General features: G+C 45.2%; 1 protein-coding gene and 1 pseudogene across 2 annotated transcripts in view; one reads left to right on the top strand and one right to left on the bottom strand.

The window, feature by feature from the left end:
* Window positions 1–404: 404 nt before the first annotated feature.
* Window positions 405–21789, top strand: part of UBAC2 (UBA domain containing 2) — a 182608-nt gene continuing 161223 nt past the window's right edge. Inside the window, exon 1 of one of the 2 annotated variants that reach the window (XM_063791892.1) lies at window positions 405–567. In XM_063791892.1, coding sequence (XP_063647962.1) covers window positions 537–567 — 31 coding nt within the window. In that variant the 5' untranslated portion in view covers window positions 405–536. 2 annotated transcript variants of the gene reach the window in all.
* Window positions 14924–15408, bottom strand: LOC101059059 (histone H2A.Z-like; annotated as a pseudogene).

Genomic DNA, 21789 nt, shown 5'->3' on the forward strand with positions numbered 1-21789 from the left:
ACCCCTCTATCCGCATCTGAGTGACCAGATCCCACTGCAGTCAACAGCCCGCGGGGTAGCCAGCTTCGAGGGACCGCCCGGAAAGACACAACGCGCGTGGAAGGCGCCGGGCGTCCAGTCTCGGGAGAGATTAGAGGTGGAGCTCCTGCCCAGCGCCGGCAATCCAGGGGAATCCGCGGCCATCGCGGATCCACCAGGGGTGAGGCGGCACTGAGCACAAGTGTGAGGCTCTCGGGAGCTACGCCTCCGCTTCCCCAGTGCCACCCGTTTCTACCTCAGGCGGTTCTGACCGCCATCGTTTCAACCTGGAGAGGTGGGCCCTCCCCTACGGACGCACTTCCCTTCCCCGGCAGGAAGGAGGGCGCTGACCCAGGGGGCGCACGCCCCTGACTGCGCATGCGCCGTTCGTCAGCGGCGAGGGGCCTCGCGGCGCCGGATTCGTCGCTCCGCCAAGAGTGCGCCTGCGCGGTCGCTGGGGCTCGCACTTCAGCTTCCCCTCCCCCGGCGCCCTCTGGGGCTCCGAGCCCGGCGGGACTATGTTCACCAGCACCGGCTCCAGTGGGCTCTGTGAGTACCGGCCTCCGCCATCCTGGCTGCCCCCTACACGCCACCCTAGGCACCTCTTTGAGGAGGCTGGGGCAGCGGGGACCCTCGGGTTTGCCGGAGGTGGTGGGGCCGACCCTCCAGACCCGCGTCCGAACCCTGCTAGTTCCCGGTCTTGGGGGTTAGCGGAAACCGCCCCCATTTCGGCCTGGAGGGGCGAATGGGGACAAAGCCCCGCCGCCCGCCCCGACCCCACCTGGTATCCCCAGGTGCGCTGCCCAGGAGTCTCTTGGGGCCGCTGCAAATGGGCAGGTGCCCTGGTGTTCTCGTGGGCCGGCCCCAGGCCCTTTGCGGAGTGTGTGCCGCGCTGAAGGAAGGGGCCGTCCCCCTTACCATGCCCCATTCTTTTAGGCTTGGGGGACCGAACTAACTCCCCCCGCCCCCACTTGCAAAGTTCAGCCTCCGCTTTAGAAGCTGACCTCTCAGTTTCACTTGGATGTGTTTCTTCTTCAGTCTCCAAGAAGAGTTTTTAGACAAACACTGATGAGAGTGCTTTCAAGTGGAGGGAAGTTAGGAAGTCGTGGCGAGGGAGCGCAGCTGTGCTGCTGGATGTTGCTGTTTTCCTGGCGTGTTAGCGGTGGTCAGCAGGTAGGGGGCGGAGAAGTATTTTTACAGCCAGTTAAACGGTTTTTCTCACTGAGTGTGTGGAATTGACTTTCGGTAAGGTAGACTGCGTGTTAACAGGCACGGGTACAGCAACGGAGAACAGCTCTAATTTTGCAATTGCTTGTCACTGTTCATACTCCATGTGAAGTTAATGCTGCTGGAGGACAGAAACATCTGACATTTCCAAATATTAAAGATCTGTTGGCCGGGCGCGGTGGCTCACGCCTGTAATCCCAGCACTTTGGGAGGCCGAGGTGGGCGGATCACGAGGTCAGGAGATCGAGACCATCCTGGCCAACACGGTGAAACCCCGTCTCTCTACTAAAAACACAAAAAATTAGCTGGGCGTGGTGGCGGGTGCCTGTATTCCCAGCTACTCGGGAGGCTGAGGCAGGAGAATGGCGTGAACCCGGGAGGCGGAGCTTGCAGCGAGCTGAGATTGCGCCACTGCACTGTGGCCTGGGCGACAAAGCGAGACTCCATCTCAAAAAAAAAAAAAAAAAAAAATCTGTTGGGAATGTCATGAATCTTCTGAGAATGTGTGTGTCGTCTTATAGTCTGACAGTGAGTTAGTATCAGCGCCACAGGCATAATTTTAAATCTTCCTCACTTCTCAACTTCTCAGGTTTTGAAGTGGTTTCAATATTTATGATTTCCTTTGTTTCATAATTAATTTGATTTATGGCATCTTTCATGGATTGGTCCCAGAGTATGTTACAACTACTAAGTAATCTTCCCCAAACTACCCTTTAGATAAAGAGCATTAGGACTGTAGCTGAAGCTGACAGTTCAAGAAGGCAATGTGGTTTTCCTGGGATCACACAGTGAGCCAGGAACTAGTGGTTATGAAATTAATGATGGAATTCTTCAATTTCAATTGTTCTTTAGCATTTTGATCTATCCTTGCTGGCCAAAGTACATATAAAAAAAAAAAGGGCAAGAGAAATCTTATTGGTTGCTGTACTGTATTAGCCATGAGATTATATTGGCCAAGTGTATTCAAATTTGATACAGGGCAACTGTGGGGAAGATAATATTTTGTTATCTATGGCACATGGTGGTGAGTGTTGAATTCTAGGAACCAAACTGTTGCCCAGGGAGAGGCGTAGGTCTGGAGCCCCTCTGCAGCTGTCTTGGCCTGTTTCTAAAATTAAGTGCTTCTGCAGTGTAAGAGTTGTTGGGATGGCCGTTCCTCAGAAGGCTGTGTCTTACATGCTCATTTTACAAACATTTTGGGCATCTCCTCTGGGCGATGAACTGGGCTAGGTGCTGGGAATGCAGCAACGAACAGGTCCTGGTCTCAGTGCTTACAGTGCTGACGGAGCTTAGGCACAGTTTTCCAGGACTGGTCATTAGAAAAGGCTGTGTGTCAACTTTAACATTTTTCTCTGGAGAAGCTACCCACTGAGGGAGAAGTGATTTCCTTTGTTTTGTTTTATTTATTTATTTATTTATTTATTTATTTATTTATTGAGATGGAGTCTCACTGTCGCCCAGGCTGGAGTGCAGTGGTGGATCTCCGCTCACTGCAACCTCCGCCTCCCGAGTTCAAGCGATTCTCCCGCCTCAGCCTCCCAAGTAGCTGGGATTACAGGTGCCCACCATCACACCTGGCTATTTTTGTATTTTTAGTAGAGACGGGGTTTTGCCATGTTGACCAGGCTGGTCTTGAGCTCCTGACCTCAAGTGGTCCTCCCGCCTCGGCCTCCAAAAGTGCTGGGATTACAGGCGTGAGCCACTGCCTATGATTTCCTTTAGATAAGTTGAGGGACCCTTTAGCAAATCAAAATTCTGATCCTGAGCAAGAATCTGAAAGAAGGACGATACGTGTACCTAGCCCTACCCCCATGGGTGGTGAATAACAGTCCCTTTCCAGGGATAAATCCCTGCCATTTCCTACCACCTGCATGTTTCCCACGTTTTGTGGTTAGTAGATAATAGTATTTTAGTGTTAAACTTGCCTTTCTCTCTCATCCATTCAACAAGTGTCTGTTGAGTACCCATATCAGCCACACACTGTTGATATACAGAGGATAAAGTAATAAGCAGGATCAAGGAGACCAGCATCAAACAGGCTAACAAGTCAGTATGATTCACATAGTGATAAGTGACATGAAGACAATGAGAGGGTAACTGCAAAGACCGAAGTTATGGTGGAGGACCACTTTAGCATGCATGGTCACGGAGGGTAGCCGGGAAGGTGACATTGAGCTGAGGCCCAGATGGTGTGAAGGAGCAAGCCATATCAGAGTTTGTTGAAAACTCTTCATTTTGAAGAAAGGGGACAGCAATACAGTTTCAGACACAATGCAGTTGAAAACACCCTGCCGTGCCTGTTTCAAGTGCTTGAAACTATATTGCTGTCTGCAATTATGACCGGGTAAAAGTGCGTAGGATTAGTGATCATGACTTATTTTAGGTTCCTTACTTGTAGACCAATGCTGTCACTCAGCTCTACGTTGAGTAATATGTGTATCATTCACTGCATTTATTAATAAGCTCCTATTTACCTCACAGTATGTTTACTGTGTAATGATGGACTCAGTCAACATTAATTGCATGCCTGATATTTTCCAGGTATAGTTCCCACCCTCAAGGAGTTCAGTGTCTATTGGGGCAAAACTTTTTAAAAAAGAACGTCTGTGCTCGGTGCTGTGGGTTTATTGCAGGGGGTGGGCTGGTTGTGGGGAGGCACAGTTAAGGAAGACTTCCCAATGTAGCAATATTTGGGCTGACTTTTGAGAGTTTGGCAGGCATCATAGTGTGGAGAAGGCCTCTGGGAGGGACAGAGCCTGGACAGGGCTTGGCAGAGAGGCAGGAAGCAATGAATTAGGGGTGGTTATGGCTGGAGTGAGCAGTTCCTAAGAGATGTGTGGTGAAGTCTTTCAGAGGACAGTGGAAGGTGAGACAAGAACTAGGGACAGAACTTGTGAACATTTTAAACTTTAAAGAGGGAGAAGAGTAGGTTCCAGGGAAGAAAACTGAGGAATGGCCAAGGAAGTAGGGGGACACCCGGGAGGAGAGAATTTCAGGGGAGAGTGGCTGATGGCATTACACGCTGCAGAGATTTTCAAAACGGGCCTGAAGCGCGACCTGTGGGAAAGAAAGAGGCCCCCCCAGAACCTTTCCAGAAAAGCTCATCCAGTAGTTGGGGAGAGAAGTGAGATTATAATTAGCTGAGGAATGAGTGAGGAGTGAGTGGGACATAAATGGAGACAGTGAGCTTGGAAAGTGCTTTGAAGATCTCGGTTCTGAGAATCAAGAGAGTGAGTTGTGGTTAGAGGTGGCCGCAGGTGTAAGGGGGAGTTTCGTTTCTTTCTTTTTTTTTTTTTTTTTGCGACGGAGTCTTGCTCTTTCGCCAGGCTGGAGTGCAGTGGTGTGATCTCAGCTCACTGCAACCTCTGCCTCCTGGGTTCAAGCAATTCTTCTGCCTCAGCATCCTGAGTAGCAGGGACTATAGGTGTGTGATGCCACACCCGGCTAATTTTTGTATTTTTGCTAGAGACAGGGTTTCAGCATGTTGGCCAGGTTGGTCTTGATCTCCTGACCTCGTGATCCGCCCGCCTCGGCCTCCCAGAGTGCTGGGATTATAGGCGTGAGCCACTGTGCCCAGCCGGGGGAGTTTCTTTAAGTGGAGAGGAGGCTTAGCTTGTTTAAAAGGTGTTGGGAAAAACCCAGTGGGAAGGGTGTGGTTGAAGATACAGACAGGAATGAGTGATAGGACTGAGTTGTGAGGAGGTGAGGATCCGGGGCCCAGGGCAGGTATGCTTCTCATTGCTGTAGGAGGGAAGAGGAGGGGTTACTCTTGGTCACGGAGCGGTGGTTGTCAAACGCTGCTCCTGTCCCAGCTGCAAAAAAATCAATCAAGGTGTTTTCTGAATGTACACCTTCCTGGGTCTCCTCCCCAGAGGGTCAGATTCAGAAGAGCTAGTATGAGTGTCAGAAACCTGTTATTTTTTGTTTTAAGAAATGTGTATTTTTAAAGTCTCCACATCCCCCCACCCCAGGACATTTTAATGGACAAACAGATTGAGATGGAGGCAGGAGGGCAGCCACAGGCAGGGCAGAGAGAATGGAGTCTGGTGCGCTGATGAGAGAAGATAGAAGGATTCTTGGATGTGAGGGCGATCTGGCTGCGACATCTGTCACCCCATTGATCGCCAGAGTTGATTCGGCTGATCTGGCTGGCTAGGCGGGTGTCCCCTTCCTCCCTCACCGTTCCATGTGCGTCCCTCCCGAAGCTGCGCGCTCGGTCGAAGAGGACGACCATCCCCGATAGAGGAGGACCGGTCTTTGGTCAAGGGTATACGAGTAGCTGCGCTCCCCTGCTAGAACCTCCAAACAAGCTCTCAAGATAGAAGGATTCTGAAGATGTGTATTCTGGTAGGTTGTGTCAATAAAGCTGATTGGATCTGCGGAGAGGGAGGAGTTGAAGCTGACTCTGCTTTACCGCCTGGGCAGCTGGGTGGATAGGTAACGTTCCCAGTCACTAGAGAGGGAATGCAGAGAAGCAGGAGCTCATTTCGGGAGAAGATGAGTTCAGCTTTGGACCTGTGCAGTATTGAGGGGTTTGCAGAGTCCGGTCAGAGGTACTCGGGACACTTGGGGAAAGAAATCCGGAGCTGGACTGGATTGGACATGAGTAGGTGAGAGTTAGGTTGTGGGTGTGAGTGAGGACTCCAGAGGTGGGGAGACAGTTGGAAGCTGAGGACAGACCTTCAGGCCATTCCAGCATGTAAGGGATGGATAGAGAAAGAGGAGGCAGAAAGTAGGCAGAGCTGGGGGCTTCTGTAGGAGGAGTTGCGTCTCTTCCCCTAGTCCAGCGGATGGATGTGCCTTCTTCCACGGAATCACGCGTCCCGCAGCCACTTCCCTGGCTTTGCTCACCACCATGGCTATGCTCACCAGCCTCTGATCCCTCCTTGTCTCCAGTGTATCAGCCCATTTGTGGCATCTCTTTCTTCATATCCAGTCTGGAACCTGTAGTTCATTACTGGAGCCATGGTCTCATCCAGACTCTCGGAGACCTGGCACGTCTGTTCTGTGGTGCTCATCGAGCAAAACCCTAACTTTGCATTGATTTATGGGGTCAAGTCTGGGCCCTTGGCACCGTTTCTCAGCTAAGTTTCTGGTATTCATTTCTCAGCTAAGTTTCTGGGATTCAGTCATCTCCCTATGCTACCTCCATTTTGTCTTCGGCTCAAGGCTATTCTCAGTCTCTCCCCATCTCTTCACCCACCATCTCACTCTTCACCCATCCAAAAAATCGGGGCCATCACCTGGGTGCTCCTTCCGTTTCCTGCTCCCTCTCTCTGACTTGTTTCTGTCCACACTCAGCTTTGTTCCTTTCCTCCAATCCAGAAGAATGAAGCAGCCTTCTCCTGAGGCCCACCCTCCACCGATTCTGAACTCTTTCTTTCCTGTCTTTTCTAGCACCACTCTTGCTTTTTCTTTACCTTCATTCTCTCTCCTGCAGGAATGAGCCTGGCACGTGGTTACAGCTGATGCTTTCTCCTGCGGGTGCCTTAGTGGCACCCCTCCCTGAGTTGGGAGTCTTTACCTGCTGCTGCGTTGACCTGGGGGTTGCATCCTTATTTGGTGAGAGGGCAGAGTATAGAGGTGTAGCACACAGGCCTGCAAGTGAGACTACCTGTACTTCAGATGCTTTCTTGATGGGAAGGAAGATCAGAAAAGTTAGTATGTGTGGAGCTCCTAGAATTTCGCCATAGTAACTACTCAGGTTTAAGTAGTATTAACTGGATGCTTCTTCTGAGCCTATTCTTAAAAATGCAAAAGTAAAACCCATCCAACAACTCTATCATGTACCTTCCCAACTGCTGACCACCTTCTTTCCAGCTCTTAAAAGGTGATCTTCCCTTATTTTTTCCCTGTTCTCACCTCCCTTCACTTTTTAGCCTTGTGCAATTAGTCTGCTACTCTTCGATGGCGGGGCCCTGTTCTGGGCTCATTGTGGCCTGCTTCCGTCCCGCTATACCATTGAGCTACTCTGAGTGAAACTCTTGTTTGATCCAAAACATTTGGTAGGGAGCCTTGGGCCAGATGCAGTTAGAGAAGTTTGATGAGCCTAAGGTCCACTGGTGTCAGCCTGTGGTGTGGACATTTGTCTCACTGTAGAGCTGGGTGAGCCCTCAGGACTGGTGGGGTCATTTGAGGCCTGCACTCTCCACCTTCGTTCCAGCTTAGGATCCTGCCTTCGGAACCTGAATACCCTGTCCCCTGCATACTGCTAAAATGGACACCAACATTGAGTCCTGAGGCTCTCTTTTTTGTGTTCTCATGAAGGAGCAAACCGTGTTCCTACTGACATTCTTTCTTAAGTAAGCATTCAGTGTGTGGGAGATGATGCAAATAAATCTTTATTTTTGCCTCTCATCGTCTCTTTTTTTTTTTTTTTTTTTGAGGTGAAGTTTCGCTCTTGTTGCCCAGGCTGGAGTGCAATGGCGTGATCTTGGCTCACTGCAGCCTCTGCCTCCTGGGTTTGAGCAATTCTCCTGCCTCAGCCCCCCAAGTAGCTGGGATTACAGGCGTGTACCACCACGCCTGGCTAATTTTGTATTTTTAGTAGAGACCGGGTTTCTCCATGTTGGTCAGGCTGGTCTTGAACTCCTGACCTCAGGTGATCCGCCCTCCTCTGCCTCCCAAAGTCTTGGGATTACAGGCATGAGCCACCATGCCCCAACTTCACTGTCTCTTTAAAATACACTCAGTTGGGGAGCTGTTTGCTTTTATGAAAAGCTGTCAGGCCTTGTGACTTAGCCTTTATGCTTTAATTAACTGATTCAGCAGATACTTACTGAGCACTCCTGTGGGCCAGCTGGTCTCCTAGGTTCTCAGGATTCAATAGGAAGTAAAAGGCCACATAAGGTGATGATCTTAGGTGATAGAAGTCTTGAAATGTAGGCTCCATTTAAAAATTAAAAGTGTCCAGTTCAATATATTAACACTTCAGTCTTCATTCAAAGATAAGACTTTCCCCCCTTTTTTTCCCAGTTAAGACTTGTAGTTGGCAACCATCTCTGTCCGAAAAAGCGGTGTGACAGGCTTCTGGTGCGTTCGGCTCCTCTCTGTCCCTCAGATTTCTTGTGTCTGACTTCACTAGGTTCTGGATTGAGTGGAATAGGAGGAGGAAGGAGAGGTGAGGCTCTCAGATTGTTCTTCTGTGGCTCCCTGAGCCTCGCACGTAGTTAAAGCCGACCCTGTGTCCTGCAGGTGCTTCAGTGGGCTCTTCAGAGACTCCCGACTTCTATCCCTTTTGCCTCCTTGACCTGGGGGTTTGCATCTTTATTTTGGTCGATTTATTTTGGCCAGTTTATTTTGGTGACTCCTCAGCGCCTAGGAACTTAGATCCCCCTATAGTTTCCTCCTGCTGGAGTCCTTTTGGCCTGCCTGGGGGCACTGTTGTTTGAACCTAAGACCCTCTGCTGGCTCTCGCGCACAGCCTGGCTAGGACTGCGTGTTCCTTGCCCTGGCTGTGCATGTGGGTCCCAGTGCTCAGCACGGCTTTTCCAGCTCTCTAGATTTCCCAGGTTGGAGATCCACTGTACCCTTGCTGGTCACAGATTTAGCGCATGAAATAGGCCATCGAGCCCCTACCTCAGCTTGGTATGAAGGTGTGGCTGTACTCACAGCCCCTCAAGGGTTCACTTCACAAAGCCCCCTCCTCCTGTCCTGTCTTCATGGGAGGGAACCCTCACATTCCACTGTCTGTAGCCCTGACCTGGCTGAGAGGACTGTGGGAATCAGGGGACTGCCTTGCAATCACTCTTGGAAAGTTCTGCATTCTGCTATGGAGCCTCCCTTTGGTGGCAGCAGCCCTTCTCTTTTGGTACCTTAATGGAAATTCCTGTTTGATCATCTTGTTTTGGTTGGTTTTCTGTTTGTGGGCCAGGAACTGTTTGGCTCTCTTCTTTAAGGCAGGCTTTAGTGTTTATACTTTTCTGCTGTAACCAGGCCTGGGTTGCCCAAACCTGAACAGCTCGTTTACTCTTGGGGACACAGTTTTCCCCACCAGTCTTAAGTTTTTGGGGGCTGTATTATTGAAACTTCCAAGGAATATACTCTTCATGAATTTTAGCGGCTGGGCATAGTGGCTCACGCCTGTAATCCCAGCACTTTGGGAGGCCAAGGCGGGTGGATCATCTGAGGCCAGGAGTTCGAGACCAGCCTGGCCAACATGGTGAAACCCTATCTCTACTAAAAATACAAAATTAACCGGGCGTGGTGGTTGGCGCCTGTAATCCCAGCTACTCGGGAGGCTGAGGCAGGGAGAATCAGTTGAACCCAGGAGGCGGAGGTTGCAGTGAGCGCCATTCCATTGCACTCCAGCCTGGGTGCGAGACTCTGTCTCAAAAAACAAAACAAAAAACAAATTTAGCTAAAAAGGAAAGCTAGGCATTAACTAGGGAGGGACAAGCTTAAGAGAGGATGCTTTTAAAAAATGTTTCTTTTCATCGTAAAAGTAACGTTAACCACACTATAGGAAGTTTGGAAAATAGAAAAAAAACGGTCCTAGCATTTCATTTAATTTATTCGTCTTTTCTTTTTCTATACACTTATGTTCTTGTTTTGAAATAACTGACTTTGTTATAAAATGAGTACGTGTTCATCAGAGACAATTCTGTGATGCAGGAAAGGAGTTCATTGCAATGTAGGAAAGCACTAGGAAGAAATAAAATGGCATTTATTGATATTTTGGTGTTTCTGCTGTTTTTCCAGTACAAAAATGAATATCTAAAAATAGGTAAAAATAAATTTATCTCAATACTATTTTCTTGCCTTTTTTCCACCCAACAGAATCTTTTAAAATGTAATCATAATGAGCATGTGTATGCTCCGCTTTTTTCTTTTTCTTTTTTCTTTTTTTTTTTTGAGATGGAGTTTCGCTCTTGTTGCCCATGCTGGAGTGCAATGGTGCGATCTCGGCTTGCTGCAACCTCCGCCTCCTGGGTTCAGGTGATTCTTCTGCCTCAGCCTCCTGAGTAGCTGGGATTATAGGCATGCACCACCACGTCCGGCTAATTTTGTGTTTTTAGTAGAGACGGGGGTTCTCCATTTTGGTCAGGCTGGTCTCGAACTCCCGACCTCAGGTGATCTGCCTTCCTTGGCCTCCTAAAGTGCTGGGATTACAGGCTTGAACCACCACGCCTGACCTATTTTTATACTTTTAGTAGAGACGGGGTTTCACCGTGTTGGCCAGGCTGGTCTTGAATTCTTGACCTCAGGTGATCCACCCACCTCGGCCTCCCAAAGTGCTGGGATTACAGGTGTGAGCCACCATGCTGGGCCCCGCTTTTTCCCTTTGTCATAAGCATTCCCCTAGGATGCTGCAGAATTAGGTTGTTTCTCCCCTCCTTTTTTTTTTAATTTTAGTAATGCCAAGAGCATCTTAACTTTCAGATATTCATAGAAGTGAAAGAAGGTTAAATGAAGTGTATTCTCGTATAACTTTTAGTACGTACTGCCAAATTCCAATCCCAAAGGGTAGTACCAATTTAAACTCCACCAGCAATTTAAGGGAGAAAAGATTGCTTTTCTTAAGTTATTACATTTCGTATTCACAGCAGCCCTATGAGGATAGGTATTGTTATTTTTCCCCTCCACAAACGAGTCTTTTCACGCTCAGAAAATGATTTGTCGAAGACCACATAGCTAGTAATATGTGGAAGAGCTGAGATTTGACTCCGATTTGCCTGCTTCCAAAGCCCGTACTTTCTACTGTATCATACAATGAAAATTTAGTCCCTTTAGTGGAAAATGGCAATGGCAATATGACTTGTTAAGTGTTAGGACAAACATCTGGGAAAAAGAATCATTATTTAAACAAGGGTGCTACATGTCTATATGGTTCTTACACCTTTTCAATCAACGACTAATAAGTGTGAGTTATTATTGGTTTTAATGATAAAATACTACGTGTTAGGCACTGTTCTAAGCAGTTTACCTATATTGACTCACTTAATTCTCATAACAGCCCTGTTAGGTAGGCACAGTTACTCTTCCCAATTTGCAGATGAGGAGACTGAGGCACAGACATTTAAGTAACTTTCCTGCTGAGGAGCAGGTCTAGGATTTGAACCCAGATGGTCTGGCTGCCTGTTCTGTGTTGCTCACTACTGCTTCTCAGCCTTAAAGAAGTTTATCTCTGTGTGTCTGCCAACCACTGGGATCGTCTCAGGCGAGTGATGTTAGTAGCTCAGGTTAGTGTAGAGCTTGAGCCCCGGTCATTGGAAACTGCATCATTGTGTCCTGGCAATGTGCTTTTCCCTCATCCCCTTGGGACCATGGCAGCCTCCTTCCTGGGTTCTACCATGCTCCTTCTCCTGGCTGCCAGTGCACAAGTCTGCCTCTCCCCACATCAGAACCAAGATCCAGTTTACCTTTGGTAGACATGTTTTATGTCCTGATTAGGATCTTTTGTAGCAGTTAGTGCTCTACAGTTGTTTTTATTTGTGTATCCTCTGTTTTTCTCTTCCCTTACCAAGTCATCTTCCTTTTCCAACTTTTTCCGTTCTCAACCTGTCTCAATATCAGTTTTAGTAATATAGGTGGAACCTATCTTACATCAAGCAATTTTAAAATTGGCATTTTTATAGCATTTTAATAAGCAAAACTTGCTAAAGCATATCTCATCAATAATTTAGCATTTTTGAAGTGTGCTTTGTGAAATGGTACTATGAGGAGCTCCTGAAGTTTTAACCCTCATTTAAATTATGAGTGTAAATGAGAATTATAAAGTAATCCTTATTTAAATCATGATTTTCCCCCCAGATTTTTCCCTAAGGCTTTCTAAGTTACATTGCCATTGTTTCAGTCATTTCCCAGAATTTAGTCCCTTCAGTGGACGTGATACAATGGGAAGAGCATGACAGTAATCTTTGGAAAGGGTTCTGTAGCCAAGTTAGCTTGGGAATGTTGTTGGCCATATTGTTTTTTGACATTGACGATGCAGATTAATACTTCAAAGATCCTTTGCAGCCGTGCAACAGAGAAATCTGTTTGACTTTATTAACTCTGTTTCTAAGATTTATTGGGGGACATAAAATATAGGGAAAAAACATAAATTTCCATTTCATTATACTGCCCAGATTTGATCATTATTTCTATATTGCTGTTGTATAAATTTTTTTCTCCTTTATGTGTGCATATAAATACACATTTTTAAAGGAAAGGTCAGCCTATCTACAGTTTCATATTCTGCTTTTTTCATTTACTCTTCTTGAATGAATTCACTCCATGTCATTAAGTAATCTTCAAAGCCAACTTTTACCATTATCTTTGTTTTGCCTTATTACAAAACTGAAACATGCTGAAAAAGTTCAAAAATTATACAAATATTTTATGTAGTGTAGAAGGGATTAGTCCCACATAATGATTCCCACACCCACATAACCATTGTTGGTAGTCTAGTGGTCATTCTTTTAGACTTTTTCTGTGTACCTGCTTATCTATGCATTCTTTTTTTTTCTGACGCATGTATATACATATACATATACCTATACATTTGATTTTATACAGAAATGGCATTCAAATACACATTTGATGTTTTTCCAACATCTCAGATATTAAAAAACATGAGTTAGAATGATTATAACTTTTTTTTTCAATTTTTTTTTTTTTTATTTAAGATGGGATTTCGCCATTTGGGCCAGGCTGGTCTCGAACTCCTAACCTCAGGTGATCTGCCTTTCTTGGCCTCCCAAGTTGCTGGGATTATAGGCATGAGCCACCACGCCCTATCCATAACTTTTTTTTTGTTTTTTTTGAGACAAGGTCTTGCTCTGTCATCCAGCCTGGAGTGCAATGGTGTGATCTCGGCTTACTGCAACTGCTGCCTCCCAGGTTCAAGTGATTCTCCTGCTTCAGCCTCCCGAGTAGTTGGGATTACAGGCACCTGCCATCATACCCAGCTAATTTTTGTATTTTTGTACAGACAGGGTTTTACCATGTTGGCCAGGCTGGTCTTGAACTTCTGACCTCAGGTGATCCGCACGACTCAGCCTCCCAGAGTGCTGGGATTACAGGCATTAGTCACTGCACCCGGTCGATTATAACATTTTATCGTACTAAAATAAGTTTTTTTTGCAGTATTTTCCCGTTAGAAACACTTAGAACATCTTTGTAACTAAGTTATTGATTGCATCTTTAACTTCATTTTAAAGAAATAATCATAAATGTTGAATTATAGAATCAAAAGATAAGAATATTTTATTTTATTGTAGACAGAGTCTTGCTTTGTTGCTCACGCTGGAGTGTAGTGGTGTGATCTCAGCTCACTGCAAGCTCTGCCTCCCAGGTTCAAGCGATTCTCCTGTCTCAGCCTTCTAGTAGCTGGGATTACAGGTGTGCACCACCACACCTGGCTAATTTTTGTATTTTTAATAGAGATGGGGTTTCACCATGTTGGCCAGGCTGGTCTCGAACTCCCAACCTCAAATGATCTGCCTGCCTCATCCTCCCAAAGTGCTGGGATTACAGGCGTGAGCCACCGCACCTGGCCTGATTGTGTATTTATTGTAGAGCCAGGGTTAGAACCTAGGTCAGAAAACCTGTCCTGCTGTTTCTTCAATCTTGTATCATTTTTTGCCTTGGCATCTTTGGGTTTTTTTTGTTTTTTTTTTTCCTGGAATCCCTCCTGGAGTAAATTTTTTTCGTGTAAGGACACGAGTGGTGAACTTCTGGATCTTGCTTGGCCGTTCTTGTGCAGTCCTGAATGACTGGATTCCTAAGTACCTAGCGTGGGTTTCCTCTTTGTTTGTGGGTACAGCCTTTTCCCGCAAGAGGCCCAAACTTCAAATGGCAGGGCTGACTCTAGGTTCTCTTCTAGTATGCAAGGAATATGAATAGGCTGGTTTGCATATAGGTTGCAGAGGTGGGGAGTAGGTGGTGGTGGGGGAAGCAGGACTGTGAGAACCCCCTGCAGTCGTCAAAGGGTGGCTCATTGCTTTCTGTGGCTTTTACTCCTTAGTGAAGCTGCCTTTCTTATTACCCTCCTTTTCCGTTCCCCGTCACCTGTACTGTGATCTGGTTTGGAAGTTTGAAGTTACCCCAAGCTCTCTTCTACTTTTTTGCAGACCTCCAACCCCCTCATTGTTCTCCTTAAGCAGATTGCCCCCCACCCCACCCTTTTTGGAGAGTTTCTAGGATTTTATTTTGGGGGAATAAATAAATTTCTTTCCAACTGGGATGGTGGTGGAAAGGCTGTTTGTAGACTGTGGGTTTGGGGAAGGGTTTGAGGCCCCACTGCTGTCATGCTTGTTCGGTGGCATTTGCACCACTGGAGATGATTTTAGACAGGGTGTCAGCCCAGCAGTAAACATCATTGAAATAGAAGTCAGGTCATGACTCCCTTTTCAGTTCTTTTATTTTTGTTTTTTTTTTTCTTGGGGGATATGACCTTTATTGAGCTTATCCACCACAGTGGAAATAATGTCTGTACAAAACCAAATGTTTGTTACTATAACTTCTGCATTACAATTAAAATCCAAACAGTTTTTTAAAAACAGTCAACTCAATCAAAGCCCACTACTTCAGAATCAATAGCTTCTTTGAAGCCACAGTAACACTTAAATATGGTTAAGACTCAAATGCAGAAATTTGGTTGGAAAGCTAATTAAACTTCCAACTTGCCCAAATAGAATTACAAAAAGACAAAATTGTGTTTTTCACAGAAATATAGTCCACTGGCATCACCAACACTGGACAGCTGTTCTTTTATTTAGAGTCCTGAGATAACAAGGAATCCAGGCATACATTAGACAGTCTTCTGTTGTCCTTTCTTCCCAATCAGAGATTTGTGGATGTGTGGAATGACACCACCACCAGCAATTGTAGCCTTGATGAGAATCCAATTCTTCATCTGCACGAATAGCAAGTTGCAAGTGACGAGGGGTAATATACACTTTACCTTTAAGTCTTTTGATGCATTTCCTGCCAGTTCAAGTCCCTCTGCGGTGAGGTACTCCAGGATGGCTGCGCTGTACACAGCGGCAGTTGCACCCACATGTCTGTGACCCGTCGTCCTAGATTTCAGGTGTTGATGAATACAGCCCTCTGGGAACTGCAAGCCGGCTCTCTGCGAGCGGGAAACTGCCTTTGTCTTGGCCTTTCCGGAGTCCTTCCCAGCCTTACCGTCAGCCATTTCGAGTTCTGCTGAAGCTCAAGCAAGGCAGAGAAAGGGCTAATCAGACCCATGGTGAGATCCCACCATCTACTCCTTCGTCGCACCGTGATTCAAACTGCCCTTTTCAGTTCTTACTATTCCTGATCGGATCAAAGAGAAAATCTTGATGTGGTGCTAGTCTGAAAGACCTCTCTAATAAAGGCTATTTTCCTATTGTAACAAAAAGAGCAGGAAGTAATATTAGTCTTTAATAACTTTGTTTTGTTATAGGTTGGTGCAAAAGTAATTGAGGTTTTTGCCATTAAAGGTAAAATGGCAATTACTTTTGTACCAACCTATATTTGTGTGTGTGTGTGTGTATTTTTGAGACACAGCCTCACTCTGACGCCTCAGCTGGAGTGCAGTGGTGCAATCTCGGCTCACTGCAACCTCTGCCTCCCTGGTTCAAGGGGTTCTCATTCCTCAGCCTCCGAAGTAGTAGCTAGGATTATAGATGCCCGCCACCACACCTGGCTAATTTTTGTATTTTTAGTAGAAACAGGTTTTCACCATGTTGGCCAGGCTGGTCTCAAACTCCTGAACTCAGGTGATCCGCTCACCTTGGCCTCCCAAAGTGCTGGGATTACAAGTGTGAGCCACCGTGCCTGGCCTAGTGTGTTTATTTTTATAGTTACCACCTATTAATGAGAAAGCAACACTTGTTTTCCATTTACCGTAGTGATATCAAATTTCGTTTAAAATATTTATGTAAATCATAGGTGATTTAAAGAAAAATATTAATAACAGGATCAGGGCAGGCAGAAACTGGTGCTGTAGTGGTAATGCCTGCAGTTTGAGAAATGCCCTCAATTCTCCTGAAGATTGTTCATATTCCTCCCCAGGTCTTGGTATTTGTTGATTCTTTCTCTGGACTCAGTTGAAAGGACACATTTCGCTGGTGTTTTGAGAGTTCTTTTATTTTGAAACAACTTTGGAAGGGCGGGAACGTGGACAGGTGTCCTGGGTCTGCTGTCTTAGACTGGAATTTTACCTGGTGGTCTTCTTGGTTTTGTCGTTTTTGTTGGACTCTTTTCTTTTTTCTTTTTTTTTTTTGAGACGAAGTCTTGCCCTTGTCCCCCAGGCTGGAGTGCAGTGGTGCGATCTTGGCTCACTGCAAACTCTGCCTCTTGGGTTCAAGTGATTCTCCTGCCTCAGCCTCCGGAGTAGCTGGGATTACAGGCGCCTGCCACCATGACCGGCTAATTTTTGTATTTTTAGTAGAAACGGGGTTTCACCATGTTGGCCAGGCTGGTCTCGAACACCTGACCTTGGGTGATCTGCCTGCCTCGGCCTCCCAAAGTGCTGGGATTACAGGTGTGAGCCACGGCGCCTGGCCTCTTTCCTTGTTTTCGAATTAATTTTAGTGTTTGGGGTTTTAGTGGGGCTTGTTCCCCCCTTCAGCTAGGCCGTTGCTCAGCGTCAGTGGCTGGAGATGTTGGCAGAGTCAGTCCCTCCATCCATTAGGTGCTGAAGGGCCACTCAGAAGCCCAAACTTGCAAGGGTTTTTCTGCTCGGATCTCTTACGCTTTTCTCCCAGGGAGAGGTCCCGTGGCTCATCAGAGCTTTAAAAACCAGACTTGGGTTTCTCCACCATGCAGGCGTGTGTTCTGCCTGCCCTCTTTCTCCAACCCAGACCCACGTAGGCTATGCTGAAACTCTGTGGAGGCAGACCCTCTTGTGTGGCCTGGGGACGTTCCAGCACCATCTTTGTAGCTCGGGCAGCCTTACTTGTCACCCTGTTTGGTTGAGTCCGACTTCTTGGGTCCTTGAACACAGGGAGGCACCCTGGCTTGGGGCCAGCTGTTACCCGCGCTCGCCCTGGCATGCAGCCCTCTGGTGTCTCAGCTGCGCTGATGGGCGCCCACCCCGCGGTGCTTCTCCAGGCCCCAGGCGTTTCCTTTGGTCTCTGTGGAGGTTGTAGGGGGCAGGTTGGAGAGGAGAGTTACTTGCCAGCACTTTAAAATTGGCTTATTTCAGACCTAAATTCAAGGTGTCTGTGATGTCCTGAGGCGGATGATCTGGCAGCCTCAGGGCCGAGTTGTTAGGTGGGTGGCAGCGTCCACCGAGCTCGTGCCCACCTTCTTGCCATCGACTCCCCCATTTCACTGCCTGCCTGGCCTCTGTAGGCACTTGAATTTACAACATGTTTTCTTGCCACTAACCACACATTTCCCCACTTGAAAAGTATTATTTCTTCTCTCTTACAGTTTATCATATGGTCCAGAACTTTCTGTAAGCGTCCTGATTTACTTTATTTAGAGTTATTCCAACTGTTAACTGATTTATCCCATATTTGTGTGTTACAGTCATAATTTTTTAAACTTATTTTGGCTTTTAAAATTATTATTTCATTATAATTATATTTCTTGTCTAATTAGTACTTTTAGTAATTACTGCTTTTTACATTTAATCATAGTGTTAACGTTTGTATAAAATCTCCCTAAGAAGTATAAACCCAACTGGTGGCCACCACAGTGGTGGGACCAAAGTGAACATTTAGGTGCCCAGTGCCTTTGCTTACTTGCAGATTTGAAACACTTTTCTCTGGCATGCAGGCCTCTGTGTTTGGTGCTGTTTCAGGACTAGGATTTTAAATTTTACAGCTCACTCTTTCCTCCCCTCTAATTCACACTGTTTAAGTATTTTAGATGTGGAGCACATTTTTTGTATCTAGAGGGTAAGTCCTTCTCTTTCCTGACCTTGTTTTTTTTCCCTGGAAACTTCTTAGCACTTTCTCCTGCTTATTTTCCTGATAAACTGTATAACTCTTGCTTCGATAACAAGTGTTTATTGGCTGCCGTCCTGAGCCAGGCACTCTGCCCGGTTGTCTGGGGACCTGTATGAGGAGCGGTCAGTGTGGCAGGTGTCCAGTGTCATTGAATTCTCCTCAATGCATTAGGGACAGGAGCTGATTGATGGATGGCTTCCAGTGTTTTACTTCTAAACACTGTAGGGAAACAGCTGTAACAAAAATAAACCTGGAACCTTTTGATCCCTGGACAGTCTTTGTTGAGACGATCACCAGGAGGCACTCATTCCTCCTTAACGTGGTCACCGAATCTAAGTTTCATTAAGTTTTCTTTTAGGAAGTCCAGAGACTTGAGGAATAAATCATAGTGGAAGTGCAAGGTGTCTCTTGCAAGGCATGGGTTTACTGTGCTTTTGTGGATTTCTGCCCTTAGTTTTGGTTTAGCTCCTTTCTGATGAAAAACTTTATGAGAAAGTTACTTTATGAGACACCAAGTCACCCCATTCTTGTGAGAACCCTGAGAAGTTTACCAAATAGTTAAGTAGTCAGACATAGGAAAACCAATGTTGTGGTAGGATATGGCGGCCCCTCCTCTCAAGGGTGTGAACCATACAGGGCTTTTTGATGTGTGTATTTTTACATGCGTGACTTGTGGAGGCAGGCAGAGTTTCTGGGTTGCTCCCCTACCTGTCTGTCTTCAGCGAATGCTTCTGTAACAGCCCACAGGACTAAGCTTTGCAAGGCCTGTGGTTAGTGTCTCCAGTACCCAAAAGATACATATTTTTATTCAGGTAAAATTGGCCATTTTAACCATTTAAAAATGTTCACTTATTGACTTCCAGTACATTTACATTGTTGTGCAATTAACAGCAACCACAATTTAATTGCAGAACATTTTATCACGCCAGAAAGAAACGGAGTGCCCATTAAGCCAGGCTTGTCCACCCTGCAGCCCATGGGCCATATGCGACCCAAGACAGCTTTGAATGCAGCCCAACACAAATTTGTAAACACATTTTGAGATTTTTTCAATTTTTTTAAGCTTATCAACTATTGTTAGTGTTAGTGTACTTTATGTGTGGCCCAAGATAATTCTTCTTTTCCAGTGTGGCCCAGGGAAACCAAAAGATTAGACATCCCTGTATTAAGCAGTCATGCCCTATTACCTTCTCCCAACTGTCCCTGACAAACACTAATCTGCTTTCAGTCTGTATGGATTTTTAAATTCTGGACATTTCATATAAGTGGAGTCATATAGTACATAACTTTATATGACTGGCTTTTTTTCACTTAGCATAATGTTTTTGAGGTTCATCTATGTTGTAGCATGTATCAGGATCCATTCCTCTTATGACTGAATAATATTCTATTGTATGGATATACATTTTGTTCATTTGTTGTTGGACATTGGTTTGTATCCACTTTTTGTGTTATGATAATGCTACTATGAACATTTGTATGTAGGTTTTTGTGGAAAAAAAAACCCTGTGTTTTCAGTTTTCTTGGGTATATTCCTCAGAGTGGAATTGCTAGGTCATATCATAATTCTGTGCTTGACGTTTTGTGGAACCAAAAAGATATATCTTAAGTATTAAAATAGTACACATATAAAGTTATCATACTTCCTTCTTATATATTAGAAAGAAATGGTTTCTTTATAGTCAGGCAGAACCAAGTTCAAATCCCAGCCCCTCTACTAACTAGCTGTGACCTTCAGTGAGTTATTTAGCCTTTCTTAGTTTATTTCTTCACCTAGAGAATGCTGATAATTAATTCGTGCTCCAGGGCTATTATAGTAATTCACTGAGATGGTATTACATGTAAAGTGCTTTTATTAGCACAGTGCCTGGCATAAAATAATCCACATATACTGTAATATTTATTTTAGGATAATGCATAGTCACCCAAGCCTGATTAGTATTTATTGCCTCAAAGAAATGACTATGTACTTAGATCAAACCAAAGAGAAATCAGACCCAAAAGGAATTCTTAAACTTTATATTTTTATATTATCTTTGCCAGAGAGGTATTTTGCATTTTTACTTTTAGATTAATGCATTGTCTGTTATTCTCAAAATTTGTAGCATCCCTGTTTTCAAAGGTAAAAGGATCTCCTGCAGAGAAGTGACTTTTTCTTAACCTTCTGTTTGATCTCTGCTTGGGTTCTGTGTGTATGAACCACTTCCTGGCTCTGCTCACAGAGAGGCCGAAGATTACTAGTGACTTGCCCCATCTCAGTGCATAAGGATTCACCATATGGATCTTTTTCTTGAATTAGTAACTAGTTACAAATTATTTTTTCTAATTGTTAAAATCGATTTTTTTTTTGTAAAAAATTAAGATCTCCCATGAACAGACCAGAGATTATCTCTGTTAATATTTTGGTAGATGCTTTTTTAAAAAAAGTATTTATATATTATTTTTGTATAATAATACCACTAGAATATTTTGCACTTACTATTTAGGAACATCTTTCCAAGGTACAAAATATTTTTCTACAACCTATTGCTTAATGTTGAATATTATCCCATTTTTATGGATAGAACATAATTTACCCATTTCCCAATTAGATATTCATATTGTTTCTGGTCTTTTCGCTATTATAAACAGTGCTGCGATGAACATTTTTGTAGCAGAATCTTTGTGCACATTTATGATAATTACTTTGGGCTAAATTCCTAGAAATGGATTTCTTGGATCTGTGTTGCAACCTCCACAAACTGCAGTCTTTTTATATTTCGTTCACAATTACATTTACTTTTGTTACACAGGGCACTACTTTGATTTCTATTAGTGCTGTTTGTGATTGTGTATGTCTTTCACTTGAAATCCACTATGAAGGTGAAAATTTGTTTGAACCGTGGCACTATATGGCAATGCAGTGTAGTCAGTTGTGTTTGTAGTCCGGATTATCAGAGCTTGAATTCTGGTTCTGCTGCTCACTAGCCTCTTCTTGCACACTGTTTCAGTGTACTCAGCCTCACCTTTTATTTTATTTCTACAGAGTCCCATTTGGTGTGTAAGCTGGTTTTTTGTTCCTATTTCTGTGTTCCTCCCATGGGGCTTATTTTCTATGGCCACTCTAGACCATTGAGGATGGAAGCTGATGGATAAAAATGCTGCCCTGTTCCACCTGGGATGGTAGTTGAGACACATTCACAAGGCTTCTCGGAAAATCCTGCAGGTTCCAGCACCTGTCAGAAACATCTGTCACTCATGGTGATCGCCTGCTTGACAGTGCCCTTCTTTGGACTCTTCCTCTGTTTCGCTCCCCGTGTCCTTCACTACTGCTCCCTGGGATCACATTCCAAAATAAAGTCCCTGCCTGGAAGCCTTTGTCTCACCTTTTACTCTTAGAGGAACCCCGGCTAAGACATTTTCTAGTCATGGATAGGTAATGTACTCTCCGAGTCACAGTTTTGTCTTCTGTATAAATCTGAGAAGAGTGATGTCTGCCTCATAGGGTTATTTTGAGGTTTAAACCATATAAGTAATTCATTCACCACATAGTTACTGAAAGGCAACTGTGTGCTAAGTGGTGGCATTCTGGCTATGGGGATATGGCAGTGAGCAAGACAACTAGGACCCTATCTTCATAGAGTTTACATTCTGATGAAGGAGACGGACAAAGAAGCAAACAAAGAATTTCAAG

The sequence above is a fragment of the Pan troglodytes genome, chromosome 14 (genome assembly GCF_028858775.2).
Source record: "Pan troglodytes isolate AG18354 chromosome 14, NHGRI_mPanTro3-v2.0_pri, whole genome shotgun sequence".
NCBI classification, from domain to species: Eukaryota; Metazoa; Chordata; class Mammalia; order Primates; family Hominidae; genus Pan; species Pan troglodytes.